Source organism: Anser brachyrhynchus, assembly GCF_964034855.1.
Source record: "Anser brachyrhynchus genome assembly, chromosome: 1".
In the NCBI taxonomy this organism is placed as follows: domain Eukaryota; kingdom Metazoa; phylum Chordata; class Aves; order Anseriformes; family Anatidae; genus Anser; species Anser brachyrhynchus.
This window is the reverse complement of record NC_137694.1, coordinates 91,653,319-91,681,127: the sequence shown is the minus strand read 5'-3', so window position 1 is coordinate 91,681,127 and position 27,809 is coordinate 91,653,319. Positions and strand designations below refer to the sequence as shown.

Genomic DNA, 27,809 nt, shown 5'->3' with positions numbered 1-27,809 from the left:
TTCCTTATACACAATGGGCTATTTGTAGGATCCTCCTGTAGTCTGTAAGTTCTAATTCAATGGAGTATTATTTTTGCTAGTTTTATATGTGGTTTGTTTATAACCTTAAGCCTTGGAATTGTTTTGCTTAAAACATGTTGTAATATACCTAATGCTTGTTATTCCTCCAAAATACGTGTTGCTTAAAAAGTACTGTTAAGTTTTTTTAAATGGACATTTTAACCAGTTTTGCTATATGTCATACTGGTCAATCCAGTTTTCATCAGAATATGCTGTGTTTGTGCACAAGTATGCTGGCCCTCTGGACCTTTAACTTCTTGGTCTGGGTAGCATCTTTGCTTTTTTTTTTTTTTTTTTCCTGCCTCCAGTATATTTCCTGTGCAATGCTGGAGAATAATGATGTTGGCAGTTTAGGAAACCCTTTTACTACAGATCAAGCCTTGTAGGCATCCTTATTTGTTTCATTTTTTATGGACATATAACTTGTGCAGTACATTCCCAGTTTATGTGAATTTTCCAAACAACTTTCATCTTTAGATGGTGATACTTAGTTCAGTGAGAAATAGTGTGTTCTTTCAGACTTAGTTATCATGTTAGGCTGGGTTTTCATGGTTCCTCTTTTCAGAATCCTTCCTCTTTCCACTGCATACAGCCCCCTTAGTCTTTCGGAACAGTCTGTGTAATTGGACAGAATATTGGCCAGCCTCCTTTCTCAAATCACCTCAGGATCAGCCTCTTGGGATGATCAAAAATGCCAGTAAGACAGCAGCCTGAGAGAGAGAATAACTGTTCTGGCTTCTCTTTTATCGCCAGATAACTTGGGTTGGTTGGATACTGAAGGCTTTCTGTTGTTGCTCTTCCGAACACATGGCTTACTTCTGACCGCTTCCATGTTTTAGCTCCAACTGGGAACCCTCTGACAAACCCCAGGCTGCTGATTGCCTTGTATGCATAAAGAGAATCTGCAGAGATGAGCTGCATTTATAAACCTTTCAGAGTGAACTGATCTGTTCACTGAAAGCATGGACAGTTAAAACAGAAAAGGTCACAAATCATTTTTGAGCCCAAATATGTTTTGATTCTGTGAACTGATCTAAATTGGATTTTTTACTTTTCTACATTGCTGTACAGACCTGCGTGTTCCCTTTGAGAAGCCAGTTCTTATTTGCATATCCCTTCAAGTCTTTTTTCTTCCCCTTCTTCTATAAATGTAGCTGCAGTCTTGAGTATGAAGTTGCTAATACCTAAATGTGCCTTTCCTTGGTATCTTTCTGTTCCTGTTTAACCTCATAGAAAATTCTGCCTTTCAGTCTGAACAGTTTATGGTCAAATGTTAGCAGCATTCCCCTTTTCCATCCCTGTCTTTACCTCTCCCTGTTCAGTCTGTGATCACTTGCTTTAAATTCTGTAATGGGACATTAGCAATGAGCAATTTTTCACCTTCTTGCCTTTCTGTTGTATTAATTGGTGTGTTACTTCTGTAAGTTAAAACAAAATGAGTAAATCTGATATTTTAGCCGGGTACACTCTATCCAGAAAGTAGATGCCAATATTAAACTGTAATTTGAGAAAGAAGAGGGACAGGTATTTACTGTCCCTAAATAACTAACTTTTGCTACAGTGCTCTGTGTTTGGTGCTAATGGCTGAACTCCCTTCATTTTAGGGAGACTCTGGAGGTCCCTTGGCCTGCACAGGAAAGGGAAATAGATGGTACCTTGCTGGCATTGTGAGCTGGGGTGAAGGATGTGCTCGGCGCAATCGTCCTGGTGTATACACTAAGGTGACAGCACTTTATGACTGGATTCGTCAGAATACAAACTGATGTGCCAAGGAGAAAATGCAGATCATCTCCATTATGAAAGCTGATTCCTACAGTAGTCTGTCATGGATGTGAAAATGCTGTTGGCTGTTTCATTGTGAAAGAATGCACTTTCATAACGCAGAAACTATCATTTGTTATTCATCTAGCAGGAACTGTTTGGATTCAGAGCAACTTCAGATAACTTTAGGTTCCTTATGGATTCATCTTCCTTATCCCCAGCAGCATGGCCTTAAAAAGTACAAATAAAATGGGTTAGAATCTGGAGAGAAAAAAAAAAGCCAAATCATTTTTGCAGATTTTCTCCCCTCCTTCCATCTCTGAGTTGCACGTGTATCTCTCCTGCTGTCTGCATGTGTCTCTGCATAGACGTATGTGGATATATTTGGGATGTGGCCACGAATACTCACATACATTCTCTTAGTGATGTTACAGGATTCTAAACATGAATAATTACTTCATGTTTCTTCAAAATACAATTACTATAATAAGCATTGTAGACAAATCTGAGATTAATTCATTCTGTAGTTATACTGCATGACTGTTGTTTTCTGGGCTGTAACTTTTAGGCTGTCTCCTGTGCTTTTACTAAAACCACCAAATGTATAGCTCACAAACATTAGGATGAAAAAAAAAAGTTAAGCAGTAAGAGCATCATTTATTTTCTTGGCATAATATTTAAAGAGGAAAGAAATACTGAATTCTAATGAAACAACAGGAAACTGCATGTCAAAATGCATTGAGAATTATGTTTTAATTAAGTTCCCAAGAAAAAAATCCTACAAGACCTCGCAAACTACCAGTTCCTTAGAAAAATGTCAGGGATTTAGAATACTGTCCGTTCTCATCACTTTTACAGGCTTTATTAGACATATTTGTGCATGTAGCTGATCAAGATAATATTGTATATTTGAGTTAATCGCCTTCTTTGATATCAGATTGTGATGAAATCACCAAAACCAGAATGATTTCCTTTATAAAAGGAAGTGGGAGTCAGATCTCAACAGGACTCAGATCTGTACCCTAGAACGTGAGTATGTATGTATCCAGACTTCAAGATGACTATTTTTTTCTTCTTTTTCTTCTCCCCCTCCAAAGAGCTGAGGACTCAGCTGGTTCTCATGTTGTAAGCAGTGCGTAGCAATTGTAGTGGCATTGTGTTATGATGGTATATCAGTCTTCAAACCAGCATGAGCATGGTGCCTGGGTGATAGAAAGCCAATGCGTCAGTGGCTTCACCGGCTGCCAGAAACTGCACGTACACCTGGCTAAAATAAGGGAGTACATTGCTGCTGCTGTCTGAGGAGAGAAGGTACCACGTATGCAGGACTGGGTGAAACACAGCACAGTGGCGTTTCTCCTGGGGCACCTGCAAGCAGTCTGTATCAGGATTATTGGTCTGTCAGGAAGGCCTTCATGTTGAACCCAGTCTTTTCATAAACACAAGCAAAATTTTGCAGCTCTGAGACTTTCTTGATGTACCTGGACATCTTGCCCAGCATTTAGCGCTTTTTTACAGTCTCTTTACACTTAGTTTTACATAGCTGTAGAGCCTAATGTTTGCCATGTGTTACAAGGGAATTCCTCATGTCTGGCTGCAGAGTGCTCTGTGAACTTTGGCATGCTTCTTGTGGGTTCATGCTGCTTTCTTTGATGTCCTTAGTCTGCAGTGAGCAGAGTTTCGAGGTCAGGTTCTCTGTTTTGTCTCTCTTCCTGGCCAGAAGAAAGAGTTGTGCCTATATGGCCACACTGCACTGGAAGAGACTTAAAAGGAAAAGGGACTTATGTGATTGGATGCATTTTTGGTCTCAAAGAAAGCAGAGGAGAAAATGATAGCCACACTCCTGTCATAAGGTCAGTCTTTTAACCCTAGAAGTAAACCTAGCTTAGAACTTATAACCTGTTGATGAGCCCAAGTATAGCTGATTTAAGTTTCCAAAGCTCTTTATGAGACTTAAAAATTCTGGTATTCAGTTGAATAAAAGGTTTACCTGTACCTTCTAGATGGTCTTAAAATTGTGCCGATTATTTGAAAGTGCATTATTATTATTATTATTATTATTATTATTATTATTATTATTTGAAGCTTTCATCTTTAAGGTAAAAAAATAAAAAAATAAAAAGATGAAGCAGGCAACTTGAGTACCGGTCCTTGCTGTTCACAGCATGCTTTTTTCTACTGCACATAAGTATGGGATTCTTGTTTAGCTTTAGAACTGTGGGGAAAACACGGCAATGAGTTAGTACTGTAATTTTTACACAGTAGGTTTCTGGTGTCTGATAGGCTTCCCTCTCCTTTCTTGCGCTAGTGTTGGGCATTCCCGCCTGCTACTTGCCTGGCACTGCTTCCTACCTAAACTATGCTCAAATGATATTCTATAGGGGTTTTAGTATCTTTAAAGGCTACTCAGCCATTCACTTCTTCCCTTCCAATAAACACATGATAAAAATGTAAGTGGCTATGTTTCATTTCATTTTCAGTGCCTCTGAAACTGCAAGCCCCAGATGTGATCAGAACTGCAATTGTACCGTGGAGTTTACACTTCTTATAAAACTGAGCCAGACCTGCCTGCTGTACTAAAGCACATGTTTAAGGTCACGTTTCTTTTCCTGATATTGAAACCAAAGATGTCTTCACAACAGAACAAAGCAGTTTTCCTGCTGTTCTCTTTTAGATAAGAGCCTAGGCCACGAAGTTCAGATCACTTCTCAATTTCCCTTTTTAAGAGTTCTGCAGCTCCATGAATCAGAAGGGTCAGTTGCATCACAGGCAGGAAAAGTACCAAGTATGGAAGTTAGATCACCCAGATGACAGAAATTCAAGTGTTTGTACAGAGCTCATTAAGAAAGGTGAGCAAATGGACTTTGGCTTTTATGGAGTGAGATCCATAATCATTAACTTGTTAGACTTATTAAAAAAAAAGTTTTGGTTTCAGACGGTTCACTAGGAAGGTGAGGTCTTTGATATGAGTGGAAATGAAGTAAAAGAACTTAATCTCCAGCAGGAGTAGTGAGAACAAGCAGGTAAAGACTACTCTAGTCAAGAAGTCCCCAGCGAATCCTTGTGGATCTGGACACCTGTTTTGATCTTGATGACTGCTCAGCTTTGTCCTCAGTCCTCCAACCTTTTAAGGATTCACCAAAAGGTGGGGCGTGGAATTCGTTTCTTTTTTATTTGCTGAATGAAAACAAGCTCTGTGCTCAGCCTGATGGATTGCCTTTGCCTGGATGACTACCACAGGACATCAGCAATCGACCCCGCTGGGAATGCTCTAGGCATCCGTAGCCAGAAGAATTGCACAATGAGGAAATCTGGGGGAAAGCATCCGTAGCATTTGGCAGGGAAAAGAAGGAGCAGTGCTGTGAGTGGGTGTTCATACAGCAGAGGAGAGAGTTGGAGAAGGAGGCTTTGTTCCCTTCTTAATGCTTCTTTTTCCCTGTCCTCTCTTCTGAGGCAAGAGAATGAACAGGAGTGCAGTTACTGGCCCAACCCTTTTGATCCAGAGGATTAAAAGAAGTGCTCTGTGGGGAGGAAGGAGAAACCCAAGGATGGAGTTAGAACAAGAGAAATGAGAGGTAGGATAAAGGATACTGGGAGGGAGGGGATAAGTCAGCCCCCGGCAGCAGTAAGCTGTTGTGTGACTCATGTAGCATGGGAGAGTTCATGTGGCAATCTAGTGCAGATCAGATCTCAATTCACAGGATGGTTTGCTTTATGAAAGTGTACCCTGGAGAACATGGGATAAAATTGAAGGTCACCCACCTCTCTCTTCAGATTTGTTCCTTTTTACATGGAAGTGACTATTCAGATTTCCGCTTCATAGTATGTGAATAGACATATAAATGCTTCTTTAGCACCAGGCATGATTTCAGACTACAGAATAGCTAGAGAGAGCAAATTGCCAGCACAAAAGTCAGCAGCATTCAGTTCTTAATAGACTATAGTGGGAGACTAAAATTAGAAGCACTGATGGAAATTATAAGTTCCCTTCAGATCCCAACTGAACCACAAGCAATGTGATCCTTTACTTGGTTTATACTGTCGCGAAACACATCTGTTTGTTTATCTGTGCCGATAGCAGCAGAAGCATTTTACTGTTTCAGCTGAAAGCAGCAGGAATAGCAATCCAGTTACTTTCAAAACCACCTCAGCAAGTGGCAGCATTGCTGAAGGTTTAGTCACCTGCTTGTACTTGTCAAAGGCTGGCACGGTAAAGCAGACAAACTGGAAAGCCTGGTGTTGCACAGCTGAGGGCTGAAGTTTGAGAGACAGGCGAATTGATGCTTCCTCGCCCTCCCTTTCCTATGTGGCTTGTTCAGATGATATTTGCCTTTCCAAGGATTTCCCCTTACTTATCAATGTTTTGACATCACTCCTGTGAAAACTGTCCCAGCTCTCTCACTGTTACCATCTCCAGCTTCATACCAGAACTGCCGCTGGCCGTAACTGCAGCTGAAACCAGAAGGAAATGAGTTGGCTCCGTGCTTGCTTCATAGACAGAGGTTCTCGTACTGAGACTGAAGCTATGAAAAGGCAAAGCTCTGATCAGGAGCACGAAGTTATTGAATTACAACAAGTTAATGGGGAAGAAAGCGAAGTCGATCACAAGAAGCCTCTAAATTCTCCAGCAGCTGCGATGAGCAAGGTAGGAATTTCAGTTGCTCATTTGATGCTTGTGGAGCTCTTGGGGAAATACCAAACAGTAAGAGAAGTGACACTTTGCAGGAACATCTTGTAGGGATTGATTTGTTTGAGGGAGGGGGAAAGAGCGCTCACGTGAAAGTAAAGGCTAAAAGCATGTTAAGTGTATTTATTTTATTTTGTTTAATGAAGATTTCTAATGTTGGAGTCAGATTTTGAACACTGTTATTTTTTGGTGCTGGCTGTTTGTGAACTTTAGTTTAACAAATAAAAATTGTACTTGGTATACTAAGTTTTGCTTTCTCTTTTCATGTGCTGCCAGCAGGATTAGGCTCAAAACTAGAAAGAAGAAATAGTGAAATGCATATTAAAACCAGTCTTTCTTTAAGAACAAATTGATCAGAAAATGGCACTGCCAAAACAAGAATAGGATGTCTTGCAGCAAACTTTGTAAAGCGTGCTGGATTGTCCATCTGTTTATCTTTGAGCAATTTGTAGTTGCTAACAGTCAGGAACGTGTATGACTAAAGTGCCCCAAAGCCTCAGTTAAGACCAGCATGTAAATCCTGAGGCAGTCAGCACCTAGCATTTAGCTTAAAGCTATGGGATAGTGTAGAGCTGACGGAAGAGTAGTATTTACTCATGGGTGGCTGTGGTACAAAGATTTTTCATTACTCACCCAAGAGCAGAGGGAAAATCTGTGGCAGAAAAAGGAATATTCCCGCTTTTATGTGGGGGCAGATCTTCCGGGATGGCCAAGCCCACCTGGGAGCCCAGCAGCATTAGTCATGCCATCTCTGCCTTCCTCCTCCTGGGCAAGCAACAGTGCCTGCTTCCTCGTGTAAGCCCCACTCATCATCTCAGTGAGCTGATCTATCCCATTAAACAGGCAAAAGCCCTATTTCCTATGCTATACGGGGGGCCAGTTACTTCTCTTCTGTTGTGAGTTGTATCAGCTTGCTGCAGGGTCAGACAAATTCTAGGGTGGTTCAAAGAGGAACAGGAGAAAGGGTGGAGGAGAGATAGGGGGGAGCTAGATCAGCTGAGCTGCCTTGAGAAACTTTACCCTTGAGTTTCAGTTCAGCCTTCCCCTTCCCAGAACTGTGAATTATCGTTTGGGCTCTGTTTCTGCTGATTCTGGTGTTTGGCTTCCTATCCTATAGGGACTGCTGAAAAATTATTATACTCTTCTTCCTGCTCGGCCAGCAAATTAATCACTACTGCTCTGCCCATTGGGGAGAGATTTTCTCTGTCGCCCCTTCCTGGTGCTCTTGTGATGTTATATGGGCAATGTCCAGAGGGTGTTGGCCCAACCGGTGAGGAATAGTTGCAGAGCTGAATGTTTGCTCAAGATCATCCCAGTTTACTATGCTTGATTAGCAATTACACTTCTGTGATAGTCTGAAAACGTGGAATATGTGTAACTGTCTATAATATTTATAACTGAGAGAACAAAGCAAATTTCATAATTATACTCTAGACAGTAGTTACTGTTTCTTTGTTGTTGTTTTGTTTTTTTTCAAAAAGTGATATGCCAGTGTCAGGTATTAAACTGAAGGTTCATTCTTCTAATGCATTATATATATATGTGTGTATATATATATATATATAAAATAACCCACCTGTTAAATATAAATGATCACTTGAATGCATGGTGTGAGGGAAAATGTTTTAACCTTGCTGCCCTTCATTCTTCACAAAAGGAAGTTCCCCATTGCAGGGATGTCAGTAGAGGACACTTTCTATTAGTTTGCCCTCTGCTCCTGGAGAAATGACTCGTGTAAACTCTTTCTGTGGGTGTTTCTTCGCTTTCCCTGTGCAACTGCTACTCCCCAAGAAGCTTTAAGCCAGCTGGTGGATGTCAGTTAAACGCAGTGAAAAGTTTTCTATTATGCTAGGTTCTTGAAAAGTTCAAAAGGTAAAGGAAAGTAACCTGGATTATTGCCTCCAGCTAGCAGCTGGTTCCTGCCTACCTGCACGTGCATGTCCCAGACTACCCACAGCATGTGATTTTCCTCACCTGGTACTGAAGTCAAAAAGGACATGGAGTTTACAGCTGGGTTTACAGTGGGTGGGGAGGATGATGAATTAAAAAAGCAACGTGGTCTACTTCCTTATGCATTCTTGTACTTCATTCAATCTTCTGTCTGTGGAAGAAATTAGTTGTTTTTATCTTATTTTTGTTATCTTATTAGTTGTTTTAAAGAAATCATTTGTTTTACTATGTCACCTAAGGCTTTTTTTTTAAATATTAGTAATGCTGGGCTAACTAATAACCTCAAATCTTAAATCATATTTAAATCATATTAAAAGTTAAATGAAAGGTGGTATTGTCTTTTCTCTCCTACATGAACATGCATGCATACACATATTTTTTGAAGATTACTTCCTTGTCATATAGAACAGGTGAGATTCCTTGTATTTCCTTGTCATATAGAACAGGTGAGATTTGTAGTAAACTTTGTAGTAAACTATGTTAAATTTACTCAATAGCCTTCCAGTATTCAGTCTTCTGAAGAAAAATGCAGTTAGCTGAAAAAGTCCTAATTACTCTCGTGGTCTTTAATGCAACAATATCTAATAAATAGTGGTCCATTTGCTTTGGTTGCTGGCATCCAGGATCTACGCAGGCTGATATCATTGACATCATAGAGGTGAATGATTCTGGAAGTTGTTCCAGACACATTTCTGTCTGGGAGAGATGGCAGACTTTAAACAGACAGCTTGTGGTACAAGCAAATCAAATTGATGCAGTTAAAGGAAAAAAAAAAAAGGCAATGAAAGCACCTTTGTAGCACCTCAGCTTTCTAGGCAATTCAAGAGTTGAAGACTGTGCAAATGGGAAATGCTACATCTCTTCAGTAATAGACTGCCTTTGAATGTCCTTTGCCTTCTGCGTGTTTACTTTCCCACTGTGGCAGTACTCAAGGGTGGGAACCCTTGAAATAGAGCATTGCTTGTCAATGAGAAATTCTCTCATTTATGTGTTGTTTTTTGTGTTTCTAAATGTGACAGTAGAGGCATTCTTAAATATTTTTTCCCACCTTATTTTATAAATCACCATTCTCTTTCTTTTTTTTGTATCTAGGAGAGAGATCACTGGAAATCATGTGGGAAAGTCATTTTTTGGAAGTGTAAACTATGGATGGTTTTAACTACAGTTTTTGTAGTATTGTTCCTGGTCATTCTCATCAGCCTAGTTCTATATTCTAGTAAGTATCTTACTCTTGGTTCATCTTCTAATAAGAGTGTACAATATGTACAATCTAACAAAAACACGTATTGAACAGTAGCATCCTTTAAACTCTTTCTGTAAACTGCTGAGGAGACTGGGATGCCGGCTGCAGAAGGTGGTGTGTTGAGTAGTGGATGTGAAGGCTTTTAGTTTTGCAGGCAACCGGTAACCTGTATCCTGATCAGATGGCAATTCTTGTAGCTGAGTGAGAAAATGTTCCTAAAAAAGAATGAGGGTGCAAATAAATGATGCTTGTAACACCTCAGCAAGTGCAATGGATTGCTCATCTCTCCCTGCGCGGTATCACTGTCTGCCAGGCTCCCAGAGCAGCAGACCCTCACTGAGGGGGTGGGATATTGACCTCTGTGCGCTGTTGCTTTTCTTCAGATGACTCCCACTTTTCTGTTACTCCCAGACAATCCTTACCTAGGAAGTCTGTGAGAAAGCCACCCTGGAGAAAGCCAAAGGGTTGTTGTTTCATTTTGTTTTCCCAATACTTCTGCTAACTGGAACTTTTCCTACTCTTCCCATTTTCTTTTGAATATTAGATGTTTACACAGATGAGGATGACTATTGGGATGCTGATGCACTACTACATAGTGGAAATTATTACAATTTTTCTGGAAAGTTCAAGTTAATGTGTGGTCTTCCACACCTTTTTGCTGATGACATTACTAAGAAGGTACGTGTTGACGCTGTTCTTGGCCGACTTGATTCATCTTGTTACATAGATTCAGTGTTTTCCTTTAAAGAAATTCCTGTTGTTCTGTGTAGCAACTCAGTCATTTGCAAGTCCATGTAATTTACTAAATTCTGAGTTGTATTTTTTGTCGTACAATTTTAAGTCCTGATCCAAGCAAAGCAATTGATGATTTTAAGCACACGAGCAGTTGCATTGATCCAGGGAAGGAGAAAAAACAACAACACTTTTATGAAAATATATGTATATATATATATATACCCCCTACATTTGAGTAATAACTGGGACATAGCTTTCACCTTTATCATTGAGCCATTGAATGATTTAATTTAGGAGGGATCTGTGGAGGACTTCTAGCCCAATGCCAATTAAAAGGCTTTTGTTTTGTGTTCCCCTCTAAGTACATGATGTCAGTCTTGGTTTATAGCTGCCATTTCCATTGAGCCATCACCGCTCCTTGTTGCGGATGAAGTAAGCTCAGCAGGCATGGCAGTACTGATTTAGACTTACTGTGTGAAGGGAGTCTCAGTAGAGACATCTTTCCCTCTACCAAGTAAGAATAGAATGGCTTCTTGCCACTAATAAAAACCCAAGCCAAACAACATAAATTGCACAGGGCAACCTGAGCACATACTTTTAGTTCACCCTGAATGCCTTCCAGTATGTTAAGGTAATATAGTAATCATTCAAACACACAGATTAACTTGTCTGTCAAGCTTAAAGAGAATGTGTATTTTTTTCCTGTGCTGATAAGTGACTTTCAGCACCTGTGTTTATGCCCCTTAAAATGCCTTTTTAAGAATGATTTGTTGTCCTTTCTTTTATGGGGAAGAGAGAGAGTGAATGGAAGAAATATATTTTTTTCTTCTTTACTTTTTTTTTTCTCTACAAGTTAACAGATGTCTACAGTTCCTCTCCAGCTCTAGGACGCTACTTTAGGTCAGCTCAAGTGGTTCATTACAGGTAAGCAATTTCTATCGCCAAAATTATCACAAATTTACAAACTTTTGATGAGACATACGTGTGCCTATATAAATATGCACAATGAAAAATATGCACTATGAAAAATAAGATGCTTGGGGGAGAGTAACAAATATAGGTAGTGGAAACTGGTTGAAGGATTCTCTGATGTAAAGGGCAAGTGCTGCTAATATACAATGACAACAGCATTTTGTTGCTGTTTAGTATCTCCTTTGTTGTCTTTGGTCCCAAGTGAAGGCCTTAGTAAGCTTATTCAAGAAAATGTTTTAAGAAGAAAATGAGCTACTGGGACCACCTGAGAACAATGTGGGTTAAATAACCTTAAATAAATACAACAGGGCCTATGGAAAGGAAGAACTTCTTTGTTCCCCCTAAAAGCTAAAGGCAACAAGAGCATCAGTGAGAGCCAAAACAATAGTATCACATTCCTGCTTTGTTTGGACCATTTTCCCCCCACATTTTATTTTGGGCAATGGGAGCAAATCTCAAAGCAGCAGCATGTTAGAGAGCCTGGTGGAGCAGGAGCAAGAGGCAGAGCAGGCAGCATAACGGAGGGTAGGCTGGTCCCTGCAATGGCTGGGTACACACAAAGGAGAAACTCAGCCACCAAAGGCTGATGGGCCCTGGGGAGTAGTGTGGGGGAAAGGAGAAAAGCATCCAGACCTGCCTTGCAGAGGCAGAAGAAAATTTCAAGCTGGAATACAGGGGAGATGTTACTGTCAGCAGAAACTGGCACTGAAGGAGGGCTAAGGAGTTCACTGTGTTTGGGACATAAATGTTTCAAGCTATGAAGATAACATAGTCCTGAAATAGGAGTGAGACTGAGAATCAGCAGGAGAAGTGGGCTGGAAAGATCAGCTGTAGTGTGGTCCTGTCATGGAGATGTAGCAGATTGGCAAGGGCAGTCGGAAAGGACTCATGAAGGATTTCTGAAAAAGCAACGTTACAAGTGGATTAAGACAACATGAGAAAAACTTGGGAAGTAGATTAGCAAAAGCCTAAGATCCTTGAGAGAGAAAGGGTGGAGGAAGAGCCTCCTGGAGCAAGAGGCAGACCTGAGGGCACTCTGGGGAATGTGCGCCATCAGCCTTGGGCACACCGGCTGTGCTCAAGGAGCGAGTTGCAGCTCTTTAGCCTTTCAGGTATAAATCATGATTTAGACCAAGTACAAATCTGTTGCATTTTGTATGTACTGACTAGCTGATCTGTCTCTCCGCCTTTTTCTCTCCACCACCCAACTTATTTTTTGATGCTTTGAATTCTGTTTGTATAAAATGTAGCTGTCTCATTGTACATTGTGGGTTTGGTAGATCACAAATATTGAAATCTCCAGAGACGGACTCCGGTTCAGTGGTTTGGTTAATCCACTCCACAGCTTGGGTTAGGAACACAGCTGGGTTGTGCCAGGTACTGCTATCAGGAGAGCAAATCTTTCTGCAGGTTCTCAGCTAAGCTATGTGCAAGATGTTGCAGCACCTCTACCCTTATGTACTTGTTAGGCATGAGTGCTGAAAACCTCACCCTCACATGCCTAATTGCCCTTTGTGCATTTGAAAACATGTCTCGGGTAATGTGCCTAGTTTCTGTTAACATCAAGAGTTGCTCTGAGAAGAGAGAGGAAAAATGAAACTAGAATATTTGATGGCAGGTTTTTCTTTTCTTTCCTTTCTTGATGCTTTTCTTTAGAGCAAATTAAAAAATAAATAATCCATGCCAACTTTGTGAAAAGTCAGTCTCAAAAAAAAGGAAAGATTCAGTGGTGACTTTGTTTTTCAGCAATGAAAGCTCCACTGTATTTTACCAGCTGGAGTTCTCTGTACCGCCATCAGCAGCGGGGTTTATGGAACATTTAATGGACCCAGATTTTATAAGAAACATTCTACGTCAGAATGTTTATGATGAAGAAGATACTTTTTATCCTGGGACATCTGAATGTAACACGTTAAAGCTTGACCCAGCTTCTCTCACATCAACATGTAAGTGGTGTGTGTTACAGGAACTATTTCTCTAGGAAAAGGAGGGAGGAAAAAAGGAAAATTTTTCTGGGAAGAGGTTGAGATTTACTAGTTCATGTTTTGCACAACTCTATTAAAAAAAATGTTAAATATTTAGGTTTCAAGAAAGTCTGGTTATACTTAACTTATAACCTGGAATTCTTTATTTGGTCCTGTGATGAGTGATTGAGTAGTGATGATAATGCTGAGCTACAGAGTCCAACCAGACTTTTCAGATCCCCAGATTTAATGCATACAGTTAAAAAGAAAATCTCCTCGTGTATGTGTACCATAATAGGGAGCAAAATAATTAAAATTATTTTTCCTCACCAATTTAAATCCAAGTGAAAAGGCTGTGTAATTAGGGAGTGAGTTTCTGATGTTTTCACAGTCAAGGATGAAAAAGCCTCCTAATTTTTATCTTTTCAGAGTTTTTTGAGAAAATTTATTATGCACCAAGATACCTTTTAAACGAACCAAATGTTCACATCTCCAGGTTTTCTTGTGACTAGGTAGTGATTCCAGTACATTTAAGCTTGTCTTGATGGAAATGTCAGTATAAAAGCTATATGAGCTTTGAAGTTTCGCTGAAAACAATGCATGGAGCTGCTTCCCCCCTTTTCCCCCTCCTCCAGTTTACTGAGCTCCACAGCTAAGTGCCTTCAGAATAATCCTTGAAGTGATCACAGAACCAAGCCTGCTGGAGTTCAAAAAACGTTCAGACAATGCTCTCAGACATAGGGTCTAATTTGTAAGCACTCCTGTGTGGAGTCAAAAGTTGGATTCAGTGATCCTTGTGGGTCCCTCCCAACTCAGGATATCCTATGATCCTAGGCTAACACTTCACAGTACAATATATATAAGTAAGATTTGTGCTTAACTTGTATTTTACGTCCTTGGTACTCTTAACAAGGGACAAGAGATTAACGAGTCAAAAGTTCTAAATATCAATATTGTTTTTTTTCCTTATATATTGGCAGCATTCATAGAAAAAAATCCAAAAAGATCAGGAAAGAATATTCTGAAATATTAAGGTTTCATTTTATTGTTAATAATGTACTGTTTTTACTTTCAGAGAAATAATGGACCCCTCATCTTTCTCACCTTCTAGAAGAGATGGGCTTCTACTGTCTGTTAGTAATCCCAGGTTAGGGGGCTATTCGTTAGGTTGAAACACTTCTAAAGATGGTTTTCTTCAAATGAAAATGTGGTGTATTGCTAACAGTATTGTACTCCTAGAACGTTGCTACCTCCTTCTTCATTTTTGTCCTGACTTATGAGTAACCCATTTCAGTCTTGTGAAAATCATATACCTTGCTTGATAAAGTGCTCTACTGACTTGGAAAACTCTAATTTGTCTTATGATGAAATCTAGATTCCCTGCTCGAGCTTTAAAAACAGTCCTGTGTGTCTCCTCTTTTGCTCTTGGCTTATGCAAAATTATCTGTACAACTTCATCCTTAATTTTCACGTTCACCCATGCTCATGTCTTTTACTTTTTTTCCCCCATCAACTTCATCTGCAATATCCTCCCCAGTGTTCTTCCCTCTCAAAACAACCTTATAACTTAAATATCCTTTCTGTTTTCTTTAATTATATGCAAAACCTTTGCACTTCCTTCTTAAGTAAGCTGGAACTCTCGTCATTCTCTTGTTCATCCTATACTCTTCCTAGAGAAGGTCTCATCAGCACTGTTTTTCCTCTTCTGTAATGTGAAATAAAAATGAAGAAGGAAGAAACATCGGGAAGAAACATGACTTGTTCACTAATGCATCTGAATGCTGCAGGAATCTTTCAAGGGTCAAATTAGCTGTGTACTTCAGTAATTGGCTATTGGTGCTTGTGAAAAGACACCTATTAGACCCACATCTCTAAATTCAAAGGAAAACGGGTCTACACCCTTCTAATACCCCCTGCCCTGGCAGTGGTGGTGGGGGAAAAAAAGGAATGAACAAATGCAAAATTCTTGCCTTAATAAGGCAGCAAACAGTTGTTGACAATAAAGCATATGGGACAGACCAATGCCAAGAAAAAGGTGCTGAAGCAGATCATGTAGGCCAGTGTGGCATGAAAGTTACAGCCAGTAACTGGTTATAAGATTAAAACTAAAAATTAAGCATTAATTTTTTGGGGAACGTGAAAGCTTCACTACCATGTTAGTGAAGTGTAACTTCTTCTCACTTAGAAACGTTTGTAGCCTGTATAAATGTTAATGTTGTATAGGAAAAATTATTTTTAGAAACTTTTTGTACTGTGAGAAATACGATGAATTGTTTTTTTCTAATGTTTATTTAAGGAATCTGATGACTATATTGTACATTAAATTATTTATTTTTACTCTTAAAGTGATTGTTTTTATTCTTCAGCAGCTCCTGTCTTTCAGCAGTTTGAGTTGAAAAATAACAATGGGAATTCTAAATGCTGAGAGTAGTATGAATCGCCTCTCTGACAAAGACATACACTCAAAACCACGTTTGTTGTTGCCTGAATTTTAAGAGAGCTTTTGAAACAGTCTAGACCAAATTACAGTATCACGTGGCTGTCTTTTGTGACTAATTCTGACCACATCTTAATTTGTAAGAAGTAGCAGTGACTATAAAAACCATAATTTCTTTTCATGCCTCAGTTCTCATCTGATGAAACACTATGATTATATAGTTAATACTATAGTTTCTATACATTTGTTTTAAACAGAAAACATTTGACTTTACAGTCCATCTCCACCCATGCTTTGAAATCTAATTGAAGGAAATGTCCAAAAAAGGCAGTCATATCTGTTTTTATATCTTTGAGGTAAATTGATAATGTAAAAGAAGATAGCCAGATAAAATAATTATGACTTCATCCATTAGGGTCAGTGCAGTGTGAGAACATATTTTATCTGTTTAGGTAATTTGAGAATGCATAATGTTCATTTTAATAGGAGCGTGGATGACATGGAGATCACTGAGGAAACTGAGCTATGGTTCAAAAAATAAAATAAAGATTTTTCCGGTAATTCAGCTTGTGGACTGTACAGCCAGCCCTTTAAAATCCCATGGTAGGCAGCCTGTGTAGCAAAGCACGAATTCTGGGCAGATTCAGCTGCCTGTCACTGCAGCAGTGCCTACACCATGCTTGCAACATCCGTCCTCTGCTGTGTGCAACCACTTGCTTTGTGGGACCCTCTGGCACAGAAACTGCAGGTGGGATGTGCAAAGGAGCCATGCTATAAAGCTAGGGCTGCAGCCAGAGATCAGATATAAGGGGATATTTAAAATCAGGAAAACCGCTCAATGTTTTCTTTCAAATTGTTTTAATATAAAAATACAGAAAAAAAATATTTAAGGAAGAACACGGGCACATAATCATTTCATGAGCTCTGGTGAACAGTTGAATAACCAGCTTCAGACCTACGTGCACGTCCAAAAATTCTGTTTGCAGCAGGTTGATGGGCTATGGGGAGGTTATGTTCTGGCATTGTGGAGAGCCAAACTCGAGACTCCAGCAGAAATGAGCTGAAAGCGTTGAGTGGAGAAGGTTTCTCCACTGAGAGCTGTGCAGTTACCACCTGTGCATCGCAGGGGTCATTGTAGGTTTCATGGTCTTCTAGGTGGCAGTCGTTTGCAGTGAGTGGACTTTGTTGTTGTTTTGTATGCAGTTTCTTGCCTTTTTTTTTTTTATTGCATCCAACTTTGTTACGACTTCACTCTGAGACAAGGAGTATTATGTTAAGGCGTGGCAGGGGGGAAAATTTGAGAAATGAGTTCTTCGTCCAGATCGTACGCTGCATCATGGTATATATACTGGTCTATATCAAGCTGGCCAGAGAAACTTTGGAAAAAAAAAGTAAGTACACCTAACACAAAGTCTATGCTTTTTATTTATTAAAAAAAAAAAAAAAATAGGGGATAATTATTATTGCATTTTTGAGATTTCCATTGTTAGTTCTGCTATAACCCCTTAAAAATACTGTAATTATCCAGAAAAATTGTGCAGCCTCAGTTTCTTCTAGTATAGAAGCACCTAGTTTTCTATAGAGGAACCCTGCTTTACAACGGTAGTTACTGCTGATTCCTCTTGTTTTACTTGTTGAGCCCTGTACCCTGTCCATGCCTCTTCCTGTGATCACCTTTTCATGGACAGATTTGTCTCATTGAACTGACTGGCAGACATGTCCTAAAGCTTTGTAGTTTGAGAGATGCTCTCCGGTTTGTTTGAAGAGTTGACAGGTGAAATGGCTAGGAAGGCTGGCTTAAATATTTAAGTGAATATTTGAGTAGGCCTTCTTTGGAGCAGAAAGAGTCACTCTCTAGTTCATCAGGACGTAATCATATGCACTGTGCTCTTCAGAGTAGGTGGTATTTCGCTTATTCGTAGGCACGTTGACAATTGCATATTCTGTCTGATCATAGTCTGTCTGATTCTTGGTGTCAGTCGCAAAGGACTCATGTTTGACGTTGTGGGTGACAGTGGAATACCAAAGCCCACTGGCATTCATAGAGTCTCTTCTGGCACAATGTTCCTAGTGGGGGGAGAGAGAGAGAAAAAGACGGATCAGCTCCAACACCGTTATACTCTCTTGCTGAAGAAGCTTGCAACGTGAACAGACCTGGCAGTCCACATAGCCTGTGTGCTCAGGCAGTGGTGTTAACCCACATAGTATTGTGAAGGGTTGGTAAATCCTGCTATTTCCCTGGTTCTGTAGGCTGTAGCTGCATGCCAGGAGCACCTGTGCTGTGTGGCTGGCGGGCCAAGGCCTGGCTCTTGTCCCGAGGCTGTTACTGCTGCCAGTAGGTTATGTGACAAAAAGTTCATCACCCCACACAGGTGGGGGGATCCCCAATCATCCCCGTCCCTGGCTGCTCCCAGGGCTGTCCCGGGAAAGCCACCAGCCCCGTGGGCCGGGGGTGGCACCCACACAGTGTCAAAGGGAGCAGCTCCAGCTCTCCTGGCTGGTCGGGTTGCAGGGGGGAGCTGCTGCCTGGGGGAATCGGTGTGTGAGGGGAAGAGCTTCTGGTGACCTGTGCTAGGCTTGTCATGGGGTGTTCACGGGAGGAACCAGAAGGGGAGAGCAGGGGGATTTGTGGAGGAAAAAGCGTGGTGGATATAGGTGGATAAGGGGATAAATGGGGCTGCTTACATGTAAACAGGTCAGTACCCTTGTCTGGCCATACCTGGCATCTGAATAACATGTTCTGCCCAGCCTTCTCCTTAAACTCAATCTCTAAGTCTTTTTCTTGGGTGAGGGGCTCACTATTCCGTGTACACACAACGATGTCACCTCCATTTAGCTGCTGGATTTGGCAGCTCCCTAGCACTTAAAGGAGATTTTTAACTCCCTTGGCCTGGATGGTTTCTAGCTCCAGCATTTCTGTTTTTGACTCTTGATTTGAAATAGAAATCAAAGCATCTGTTTTACCTCCCCTTGAGCCACCATGCTCTGTCACCATGCGCAGAAGAAGAGGCAAGCTGTGCTTCAGAGCTGGCTGCATTTGAAGGCTATAGAAGTAGCGCTGTGGGCTGAGAGGGACATGCTCAGAGACAGTGAGCTTCCCCTTGGGAACTTGCCCTCTCCATCATCTCATGCTTGTAGACACCTTGCCATACATACGCAGACTGACTTACTGAAACCTAACACACGTGAGGCCTTCATCCATCCCCTGCCAGCCTGCCCCGGAGGGGATGGAGACCATGGCTCATACAGCCAGGCACCTGCCGAGCAGAAGGCAGCAACGTCAGTGTGGGCTGCCCAACCCCTGGTGGCCCTCATCTGACAAGCTCCTTGAAAACAGGAGGAGGAGAAGGAAGAACCATTCACTAACAAAGAAGAAGGTAAGATTGCATGAGTAAATGCCTTCCTAGCTCTGTTTAGACTTATCCCTCCTTTTGCCTCCTCGTTTTGTTCACTAATGTGCTTTGGGTGACTGTGCATCTAAACAGGGTGTAGGATGGCTCATGGAATCTAAAGGGGTGACGTGAACTGATAAAGTATTTGGGGCCGGAAGTTAAAATGTTTCTTGCTCTGATGCTCTCGATTTGAATTGGTTAATAAAGACAGTGAGTAAATACTGCCTTTATAGTGGCACCTGCTATTGTCTGGAGTAATAACAGTACTTTTAAGTGGGGGTTGCTGAGTTCATGTTGACATTTGCAGCTACCTTTCATGTTTTCTAAGCAGAACAGAGGTCTCTGCTTCATGGGCTAATAAACCCAAGGGGTTATCTTTTGTTTTTCAAACCTAGAAGTGAGAAATTGTCATTAGGACATCATTTCTGTGGAATCTGTCTCAGATTTTCCCAGCTTGTATGAAGCATGTTGCCTATTTGGATTCAGCTTGGTGTGAAAGATTTCCTGACCTTCAGGAAACAGCATTTTAAAAATAATTTCTGAGTTTATTGTTGAGGCTTTATAGAATTTTTGAAATTCAGAAATTACAGAAGTTTTCAAGAGTGAAGGAATCATGAAAGACTTGCTTAAGAAAAGGCCCTATCTTCCCTATCTACCTGCAGAGGACAGGCTCTCCCTTTCCCTAGTCAGTATTACAAAGAACTGGGAGGGCAGCAGGCATTTCTCCTCATGTGCCTGCAAAATGAGAACAGGTAGACTCTTTATTTTCATGACTAACTGGTTCCAAACCCAGCAAGTGAAGGCTGGGGTGCCTCTTGTCCTTTCCAACGCACTGGGCTACCCAAGCCTTACTTGTGTCTACACTTTCTAGAGTGCTTCCAGCCTACGTGTTTTGACAGGCTGTTGTCACCCACCTCTTCTCAGTGGGGACCGAAGTACAGAGGTGGGGTGATTTGTCCCACGCGCTGATGGTGCAGGAGGAGCAAGCGTGAAGACTCCTGGGATTTTGTTTGAGTCTTTCACTATCTGCACACTGAGTTTAAACAGGGAAGAAATTACTTTCGTATTGTTCTGAAGACCCTACCAAGACTGTCTCTAAACCTTGCTCTGTGGCTTTCACTTGGGGCCGGAGTCTCAAAACGAGACAGCTCCTTGGCTGGTTCCCCATTAGAGTTCCACCCCTCCTCATCTCTGCCCCCACAGCTCGCCCCACGTTCGCACAAATGATGAGCTCATTTAATCACACTCTTTTCTGTCATCTTTCCCAACCACCTTCTTAAAATTTTCTGTTAAACACCCACGTATCTGCAGGGCAACAACTTTTGCTTTACTGTTGTCATTTTTTTTTTTTTTAATGTATGAAAATAGGGTGGGCTGCTAAATGGCAGCGCTTTGCTCTGCAGTACACCGGGCTTTTGGTGATTGATTGGTCATGATTGGTGGTTTAAGGCACAACATCAGTTACCCTCTGCCAAGATTGTTTTCTTAGCAGAGGTAGCAGACCACAGGTACACAGGTGCTGTGCTCGGAGCCTGGTGTGTGACCCCCAAAACATGAGTGCATGAGACAGTCAAGTGCCTCAGCTGACAGGAGGCTGCTCCTCTGCCTTTTGCCTCCAGAGCGCTGAATTTGGGCAGATGAGTAGGCCTGCACCAAGGGACGGTTGCCTCTCAAACTACCTCAGGGTGCCTTACCACAGCTCCTGAATCTGACCCCAGAATGGTGAAGCACGATGGACCGAGCCATGTGGCATCACGCCAGTCCTTCCTGTGTGCCCTCTCCTACAGTGCAGCCATTTGATCCCTTCTGGTTTATAAGAAACTGAAACTGAACGGTCAGCTTGACAGTGCGTGCTTTGAGGCTTTTTTCCTAGAGGCAGGGAGACATTGGCGAGAGGAACCTTATTCTGTTCCAGCAGTGATTTAGCCATTCATCACTATTTTTTTTACAGTGGAAAGATTAACTAAAGCCTTTTAACTTTCCAAGTATTAAATCTCCCTTAGTCTTTCAACCTAAGACTTCTTTTGTTACTAAATTGCGTTGGCAATAGTCCAGATAAACAGCTTTTTATTAAAAGATGTCATGCTGAAACTGAAACTATTATTTTTTTTTCTTTTGGAGAACATGCCAATTTTGGTTCAGCTGCAGGCAAGAGAGGTCGCTCTGGCTAGCAGGCAACCGAGGGGAGAAGGGAATGAGGGGGAGGAGAGAGGAATATCCCCATGGCCATGCATTGCCTGGTGGCTGGGGCCACTCACCAAGGGCAGGATGAGGAGGCACAAGCCCCTGAGCTGTGGGACTGGGCCCAGGCAGCATTATGCTCTCCAACGGGGGCCCTAGATAGGGCTGCATCCTGCCCTTTCAGCATACGTGCATCGGTTTACTTGGACCAGAGGCTTGAGCTGTTTTTCTGGCTCCCGGGGGAATGCCCCGATGGTGGCGTTACGTCTCTAACAAGGGAAGGTGGTGGGTACCTCGTTTTTCAGACAGGGGCTTGTCTCAGGCCCAGCCCCTGGGCACAGCAACGAAAGCATCCACTTTGAGTCATTACCTGGGCAGCGCTCGGCGGGCAGCTGTCGGTCTGAGCTGGGGAGAGAGGAAGCAAAAAGGTGACTGCGGGTCCTCGGCACGGCTGCAGGACGCCAGGCAAGGCGAGCAGTGAGGTGTGGGTGGGCAGTGTGCCCTGCGGGGGGGACGGAGCGGGGCTTTCTGCAGCGCGGGGCTTGCTCAGGCTTGGCTGCAGGCTGTGCGAAGTTGTGAGCTTGTGGGGCACAGGTTGTGGAAAGGGATTGACCTCCGAGGGCTAGAGACATCTGATGGCTGGTAAAGATTTATCTTTCCTCTGGTTTCACACATGCTTACGGTGCTGTACTGCTCATCGACCACAATGAAACCTAGGTGAATAACCTCGTTGGTTCAGCAGCCCGGGGTTTGTCGGGAAATTGGTCTCTGTCCCGTGGGCATCTAAGTGGCAAGGGGTTGTTTGCATCACCCTTTTTCACAGTTTTATTTTTAGGTGCTTATCAGGTTCTTGCAAGGAAATTGGCTGAGCTATTGTTTGCTCCTACAAAGTTTCAGAGCTGAGCTTTCAACTCTGCCTAAGGTAGTAGGACTTGAAGAGTTCTTGCTTTGCAACCTGGCTGGAGGGAAGGCATCAGCCTCTCAGTGTCACGTTACACCTGCCAAGTACGGATCTGGCAGTGGTGCCAAATAGCACTGTACTACCACAAGATCATTAATGTGCATGATTAACGAGTGAGCAAGCACTCAGCTCCTGAAAGCAGTACTGCAAGTTAAACCATCGCTGCGTGGTCGCATTACCCCTGACAGAAAGGGTAACAGTCCAAACCAAAATCAAGATCCTGTGGTTCATGTGAATGCGTGTGATTCCAGCTACTACACCAGTCTTCCCTGTTCACATATATAATATGCTAAAGTTATTTTATTAGCAGAACACCTGATTTCCCCAGTCCCCAGCTCTCCTGTTTGTCTGTAATCTTTCAGCCATGAAATACCAAAGCGCAAGGAGGTGCGATTCTAGGCAGATGTTTAGATGTAAAGCCTGGAGAACTTATTGCCCGAACTGAAGTACATCTCTCTGCCCTGTGTTTTTAGGTGCAGTCCCAAGAGGGGCAGCACGGTCGTGTGGGAGCACCCCGTGGTTGGGGCTGCAGTGCTGCTGGGTGGCTGAGGGCACCCCACGCCCCCTCCCTCGCCCTGCCGCCTCCGGGGTGCTGGAGGAACATCTTTACTTACTTTCCTTGTTGGAGTACCTCTTTCTCCTCCCAGGGATGCTCATCTTCCACCTGGAATGGGGACACAAGTGCAGGGGGTTAGGCCTGGTCCTGGTTGGACCTCGCTCTCCACTGCGAACCCCCAGGTGCCCTTTGTACGGCATTTTGGAGGCACAGGGACCTGCTGGGGGAGCAGGGGTGGCCCATGGGAGGAGAGGCACAAGTCACAGGCCTGTGGCTGGGCTGCAGCAGTGACAGTGATGCTGTTTGTGCTAAGCACTGCAAAGTTTGTGGTTTTGGGGAGCAATCAGCCTTTCTGGACTTGCCTGTATTAAACGGCTCCAGATAGATGGGAGAGCAAGAAACAGGGGGAAGAGAGATGAGAGAACTGGCCCCTTCCTCCCTCAGGTTATTCACATCAATCTGCCTGCTGGCGTGTCCCAGTACAAACCGAAAGGAACAAGAAGAAGGCGATTGTGCAACACAGGCTGCAGGCACAGGGGTGACAGCAAGGGCAGCACCAGGCCGGTCCCTGAGAGACCTGATCTGTGGCAGCTGAAGTAAGCTTTGCTGTTTCAATCAGAACGTTGAACTTGTATAAGTTTAAGTACTAAAATCTGGCATGTTTCAAGTCCTTCAAATTATGCCTGTATTTCTCTGTTACCTTTTTTTTTTTTTTGGTTGTAACAGCTGGGTTCATGGGAGCATGCACCATTGCTGATGTTTTGCAATCCTTTGCTTGTAAAATGTCTGTAAAGTAATTCACAAACATTTTACAATACGGCATCGATATCAAAGTGTTAAGTTTACATGCGTACTAAAAATGTACTAAGGGAATACGAAGCTGCCAAGTCACATTAAGACAGGAAATGCTCTCAAGCACCCAGTGTAGTCATTCATTTGAATTATAAGTCACTCTCTAATTGAATATTTGCAGTGTATTTTTCTTTCCCAGGACTGGAAGTAAATAGGCAATGCCACCATTCTCTGCTGCTGTTGATACTTTCCTTCATAAACATGAGTCCTAGGTCTTACTTATTTCCTATGCTTCCTAAGCTCAGCAGCTAGCGTGACATAATTTCTTCTTGCACATAAAAGTGGTGTTCTTATCAGGGCAGCAGGAAGTTTCACAAATATTAGTAAGCATAACCTCCCAACTTCCCGTTCAGGGGGAAAATTTAGTTCTCATAATGCAGCTGGGAATAAAGATAAAGCTGATCTTATTTCATTTCAGATGGCCTACCTGTTTGTCTTCAGATTTCATACAGCTTGCACTGAGCATGAACTTCTCTAGCTTAGTAGGAGACACCAGCATGAAGGCTTCATGCAGTTTGGTCCTAGAAGCCCTATGAGGCACATTTTTAAATAAAAGTGTGCATGTATGTGTTACGTATGTTTACAGTACACACAATTCATAGCAAGAATATATTGTAACTCTGAGCTATCATGAATTTGATACAAGTGTTTTTGTTTTCTCATCAATTTATTCATCTGTTTCTTGTTTATATTCAATTTGCTTCTGATTTTTCAGTTTCTTGCTCAGAAGGAGAAGTGATACTGGCCACCAGGCTTGGATAGATCTTCTCCTGGATGGTCAGAGGATAAATACCACGTTTCTGTAGAGAATTAGACCTGTGAACTGCTGCACAACCCTTACGTAAAAAGTTCTTATTTAGTCAATAATGTGAAATACTGTGGGAAAGTAAGTAACGTGGTTTAAGAATTTAAAATGTTTCTCATCATCCATGCTCATAATACAGACATGCTGCCTCCTTAGAGGCAGGTGCTGAGTTAGAGAATGAGACCCTGACTTGTCTGTGGTTGGAAGGGCTTGGGGCATTGCTTTTTTTTTTTTTTTTTAATTTGTTTGGTTTTGTAAGCAATTATAAATACTGCTTTATCAATGAAAATGCTGGGAAATAGTTCTGGCCAGCGGTCTCAAAACAGAAGAAATGTGATTCAGTTATTAAAATAAAAACAGAATTCATTTTGGTTTTGTAGTTTTGCTTTGTGCTGTGCAGAGAAGCTGTCTGAGCTCTTGTACAGGCTCCAGGGTCTGTCACACAGGGGAAGTGGTCAAGACAAATATAGAAGTGCCACTAAAAAGTAAGCTCTCTGAAGAGATGGGATGAAGCAGCAGGCTTCGGTATACATATGGTGCTGATAAGGTTGCACACACATTTGAACGGGGTGATGCCAGCCTCCTGTGCTTTCAGGAATATGATGTTCCTCTGGTCCTATGATGTGGTGGGGCATTACAGCATGAGCCTTCAGGAGAGAGGACTTCAGTGGGCAGCCACTGCAGCCCTTCTCTCCATCCAGCTTGCTCTCCCTCAACAGGAGGTTGTGGTCCAGAAATAGTTTTCCTCCTACCTGGTTCCTTAAGCCAAACACATCTGACATAAAACTGCCAGACCCCAAAAACTAAACACCATCTGCTGGTACCCCTCCGCTTTATTTTTTTTCCCAGACCTGGCTGAAGCTACTCAGCAGAGGTGCGGACAGCTGGGTGGCATGACTGCATGCTCCTGGCTCCTAAGGAATTTGGGTTCGTAACAATATAAGCTGTGAATGCGGAACTAAAGGCTAAGGGGAGGATTTTTGGAGGCCTAGCTCCTACCACAGGAGAGACCTCGGGGAGACCTTAGTGCTGTGCTGCAGGTTCAGCCCTTCAGCAGTGCCACATGCTGCCAGGGAGGCAGGATCGGGGTGGCGTGGATGGGCAGACTTCCAGGAGATGTGCACCAGCTCTGATGGGGTTGGGGACGGGGTGCAGCCAGGGCTGGACGTGCGCAGCGCAGCAGAGCTGTACCAGGATGCTGAGTCACTGCACGGGAAGGAGAGTTTTCTGACCAACACAAAAAAATAACCACCCCTCTGAACTTCTGTGATTTTTCAGAAAGAGACGGATTTATCAGCAAACAGGCGGCTGTGACTGAGGAGTGACCCGCTAGGAGAAGCTGAGGGCAAGCGGGTGCTGCTAACCAACCCCACCTGATGGCCCCTGTCCCAGGAGGGCAGCCCGTTAACACTTTGCCACCTACCTCTTCTGGCAGCAGTTTGCTGCAGAGGACTTTCTGAAGGTGAGGTGCCACCTTTTGCGGAGGGGACTGTCCTCTTCTCCCCTTCGGTGGGGGAAATGGACTTCGGGGACCCACCACCACCTAGCAGGAAAGATCTGCCTTAGGAACACCTTGTTCAATGTGTCCTGGTTCCTGCTTCTGAAAAGGAGTCGGGAATGTTTTCAAAAGCAGCAGGAGTCCTATCCACCTAAGTGATACAGGCACTTAAAACATGGGGAGTCAGCAAGTTTGGGAGCCAGGACCGCGGGGCTGAGACCCTGCAGGCACAGGTTAGGACCCACCAACTTCACGTGAGCTTTGTCATTCTCGACTCAAAGTGCTGCTGAGGGCAGGACTTCAAGGTTTGGGGACTTTGTTTCCCCTCGAAGCCAGTTAAAGGATTCATTCCTTGGCCTCTGGCCGCAGGGAAGTGAGGGATGCCCTCGCTTTGGAAATGAGCAGAAAGTTTAATTGTGGCAACCTGAGTGCCTCATCTGAGCCCCTTAAGAATCACAGAATGGCCTGGGTTGAGAAGGACCTTAAAGATCATCTAGTTTCAACCCCCTGAAGACTGAGTAAGCTGTCAGGGTACAGTCCTTAGAGGCTGCATGATTTCTTCTTTCATCCACTGAGACCACAGCGGGACCGAGAGGGGATTTTGCTCTCCATGAGCCTTCAAGGAAATCATCTGTCCACGCAGTGGTTTTTCGGTTGTGCTTCCTGGGAGACATGTTACCAGAGAGCCCTGGTGACTGTTCCTTGGAAGTGCAAAGGCACAGGCTGAGAACTGAGGGAGTTTTTAGCAGCAGCAAGTCTGACACACGAATACCCGGCAAGGCAATGGCGAGAGGGGCTGGACATCTGGGTTGAAGAGTCCTCCAAGCAGGGTTGCCTTTTCAGGCATCTTTGCCTATGCATGTGGGGATGGGCATTCTTGGAAATCCCACCTTGCTCTAAGACAGCACATGAGCCACTGCTTTCCCAGACCAAATCTGCTGCTTGTGTTAGCCTGACAAAGGCTATCAGCTGCTTCCTGGGGGGTTTGAGGCAGCTGGTTTTATGGGGGTGGGTCCTCCTCTGTCTTCACAGCTCATTAGGAGACAATCTAGTCATACCCACTGCTGCACATAAATACCGTGTATTTATGTACATTATAAAAATAATTTATTTATATGCAGTGTATGTAAAAGGCTGTCTTTACGAGATGCAGTGCAATGGATGAAACTAAGGGGAATTTCTAAATAGGATTTTCCAGCCAGGAAGGCCAGAGCAGTTGACAAGGACTGCTCCTTGTGCTCCCCGCCTGTGAAGTCCTTCCCTGCCTCATTGCACTCAGTGCTGAGACCTATGGAGGAGGTCAGCTCCGTAAAGAAGAGCCCAGGGCAATGCTCTTTGACATACTAAGAACTACGTCATTCATCTTAACTTGCTTGCTAAATTATTTTTGCTTAATCAAGAGACTCCTTGTGGTACTTTACCTGGTCCCTTAAGGTTGTTTCATCACAGGTATCTCCTACTTTCTCCCATTTTGAAATCACTCTCTTAGCCCTATTCTTTAGCAATTAAACACAAAATGGCATCGAACCTACCTTGTTTTTGGCTGGCAGTTTCCCATCCTCCCACTGGATCTCTGCACCCTTGGTAACCAGCTTTTGGTGTGGTTTCCCTGCTGTCTGAATTTTCTGTACTGGATATGTTACCAAAGGAGGCTCAATGGCTGTACAGGCTCCTTATCTCTCCCACCCAGATACTGTACACCAAAAAAAAAAGAAAAAAAAAAAAAAGCCTCCACCGCAGACAACCACTTGACAC

The 27,809-nt window shown here is 42.9% G+C and overlaps 3 protein-coding genes across 5 annotated transcripts in view; 2 read left to right on the top strand and 1 right to left on the bottom strand.

Moving 5' to 3' along the window:
* LOC308198327 (suppressor of tumorigenicity 14 protein homolog) overlaps window positions 1-5,160 on the top strand; it is a 28,496-nt gene extending 23,336 nt beyond the window's left edge. Inside the window, exons 18-20 of the mRNA XM_080600559.1 lie at window positions 1,665-2,858; window positions 4,302-4,966; window positions 5,062-5,160. Coding sequence (XP_080456685.1) covers window positions 1,665-1,823 — 159 coding nt within the window. The 3' untranslated portion in view covers window positions 1,824-2,858; window positions 4,302-4,966; window positions 5,062-5,160. The remainder of the gene's footprint in view (window positions 1-1,664; window positions 2,859-4,301; window positions 4,967-5,061) is intronic.
* Window positions 5,161-5,162: 2 nt separating this feature from the next.
* On the top strand, window positions 5,163-15,303 carry LOC308198789 (TPA-induced transmembrane protein). Of its 2 annotated transcripts, XM_080601816.1 has the most exons (7): window positions 5,163-5,396; window positions 6,239-6,466; window positions 9,551-9,674; window positions 10,246-10,379; window positions 11,290-11,360; window positions 13,155-13,354; window positions 14,448-15,303. In XM_080601816.1, coding segments are annotated over exons 2-7 (708 nt in total). In that variant the 5' UTR covers window positions 5,163-5,396; window positions 6,239-6,289; the 3' UTR covers window positions 14,450-15,303. The 2 variants fall into 2 exon arrangements, with proteins under 2 accessions (XP_080457942.1, XP_080457943.1); XM_080601817.1 differs by lacking the exon at window positions 5,163-5,396 and having other exon boundaries at window positions 5,405-6,466.
* Window positions 15,304-15,448: 145 nt separating this feature from the next.
* On the bottom strand, window positions 15,449-27,753 carry LOC308198948 (uncharacterized protein). 2 transcript variants are annotated; one of them, XM_080602240.1, is made up of 5 exons: window positions 27,587-27,723; window positions 25,980-26,099; window positions 22,958-23,007; window positions 21,753-21,787; window positions 15,449-17,876 (listed from the first exon to the last, which is right to left on the bottom strand). In XM_080602240.1, exons 1-5 carry the CDS (start codon window positions 27,610-27,612, stop codon window positions 17,664-17,666), a joined length of 444 nt encoding a protein of 147 aa, XP_080458366.1. In that variant the 5' UTR covers window positions 27,613-27,723; the 3' UTR covers window positions 15,449-17,663. The 2 variants fall into 2 exon arrangements, with proteins under 2 accessions (XP_080458366.1, XP_080458367.1); XM_080602241.1 differs by lacking the exon at window positions 25,980-26,099 and having other exon boundaries at window positions 27,587-27,753.
* Window positions 27,754-27,809: the final 56 nt, after the last annotated feature.

Excerpts from the sequence above, each read along its gene's own strand:
- LOC308198948 (XM_080602240.1), bottom strand. The coding sequence starts at position 27,612 with ATGGGAAACTGCCAGCCAAAAACAAG. Across the intron at positions 23,008-25,979 it reads GCAAACTGCTGCCAGAAGAG|GTGGAAGATGAGCATCCCTG; the intron begins GTAGGTGGCAAA and ends TCCCCATTCCAG. Across the intron at positions 21,788-22,957 it reads GAGGTACTCCAACAAGGAAA|CTCAGACCGACAGCTGCCCG; the intron begins GTAAGTAAAGAT and ends CTCTCTCCCCAG.
- LOC308198789 (XM_080601816.1), top strand. The coding sequence starts at position 6,290 with ATGAGTTGGCTCCGTGCTTGCTTCATAGACAGAGGTTCTCGTACTGAG. Across the intron at positions 6,467-9,550 it reads CAGCAGCTGCGATGAGCAAG|GAGAGAGATCACTGGAAATC; the intron begins GTAGGAATTTCA and ends TTTTGTATCTAG. Across the intron at positions 9,675-10,245 it reads CAGCCTAGTTCTATATTCTA|ATGTTTACACAGATGAGGAT; the intron begins GTAAGTATCTTA and ends TTTGAATATTAG.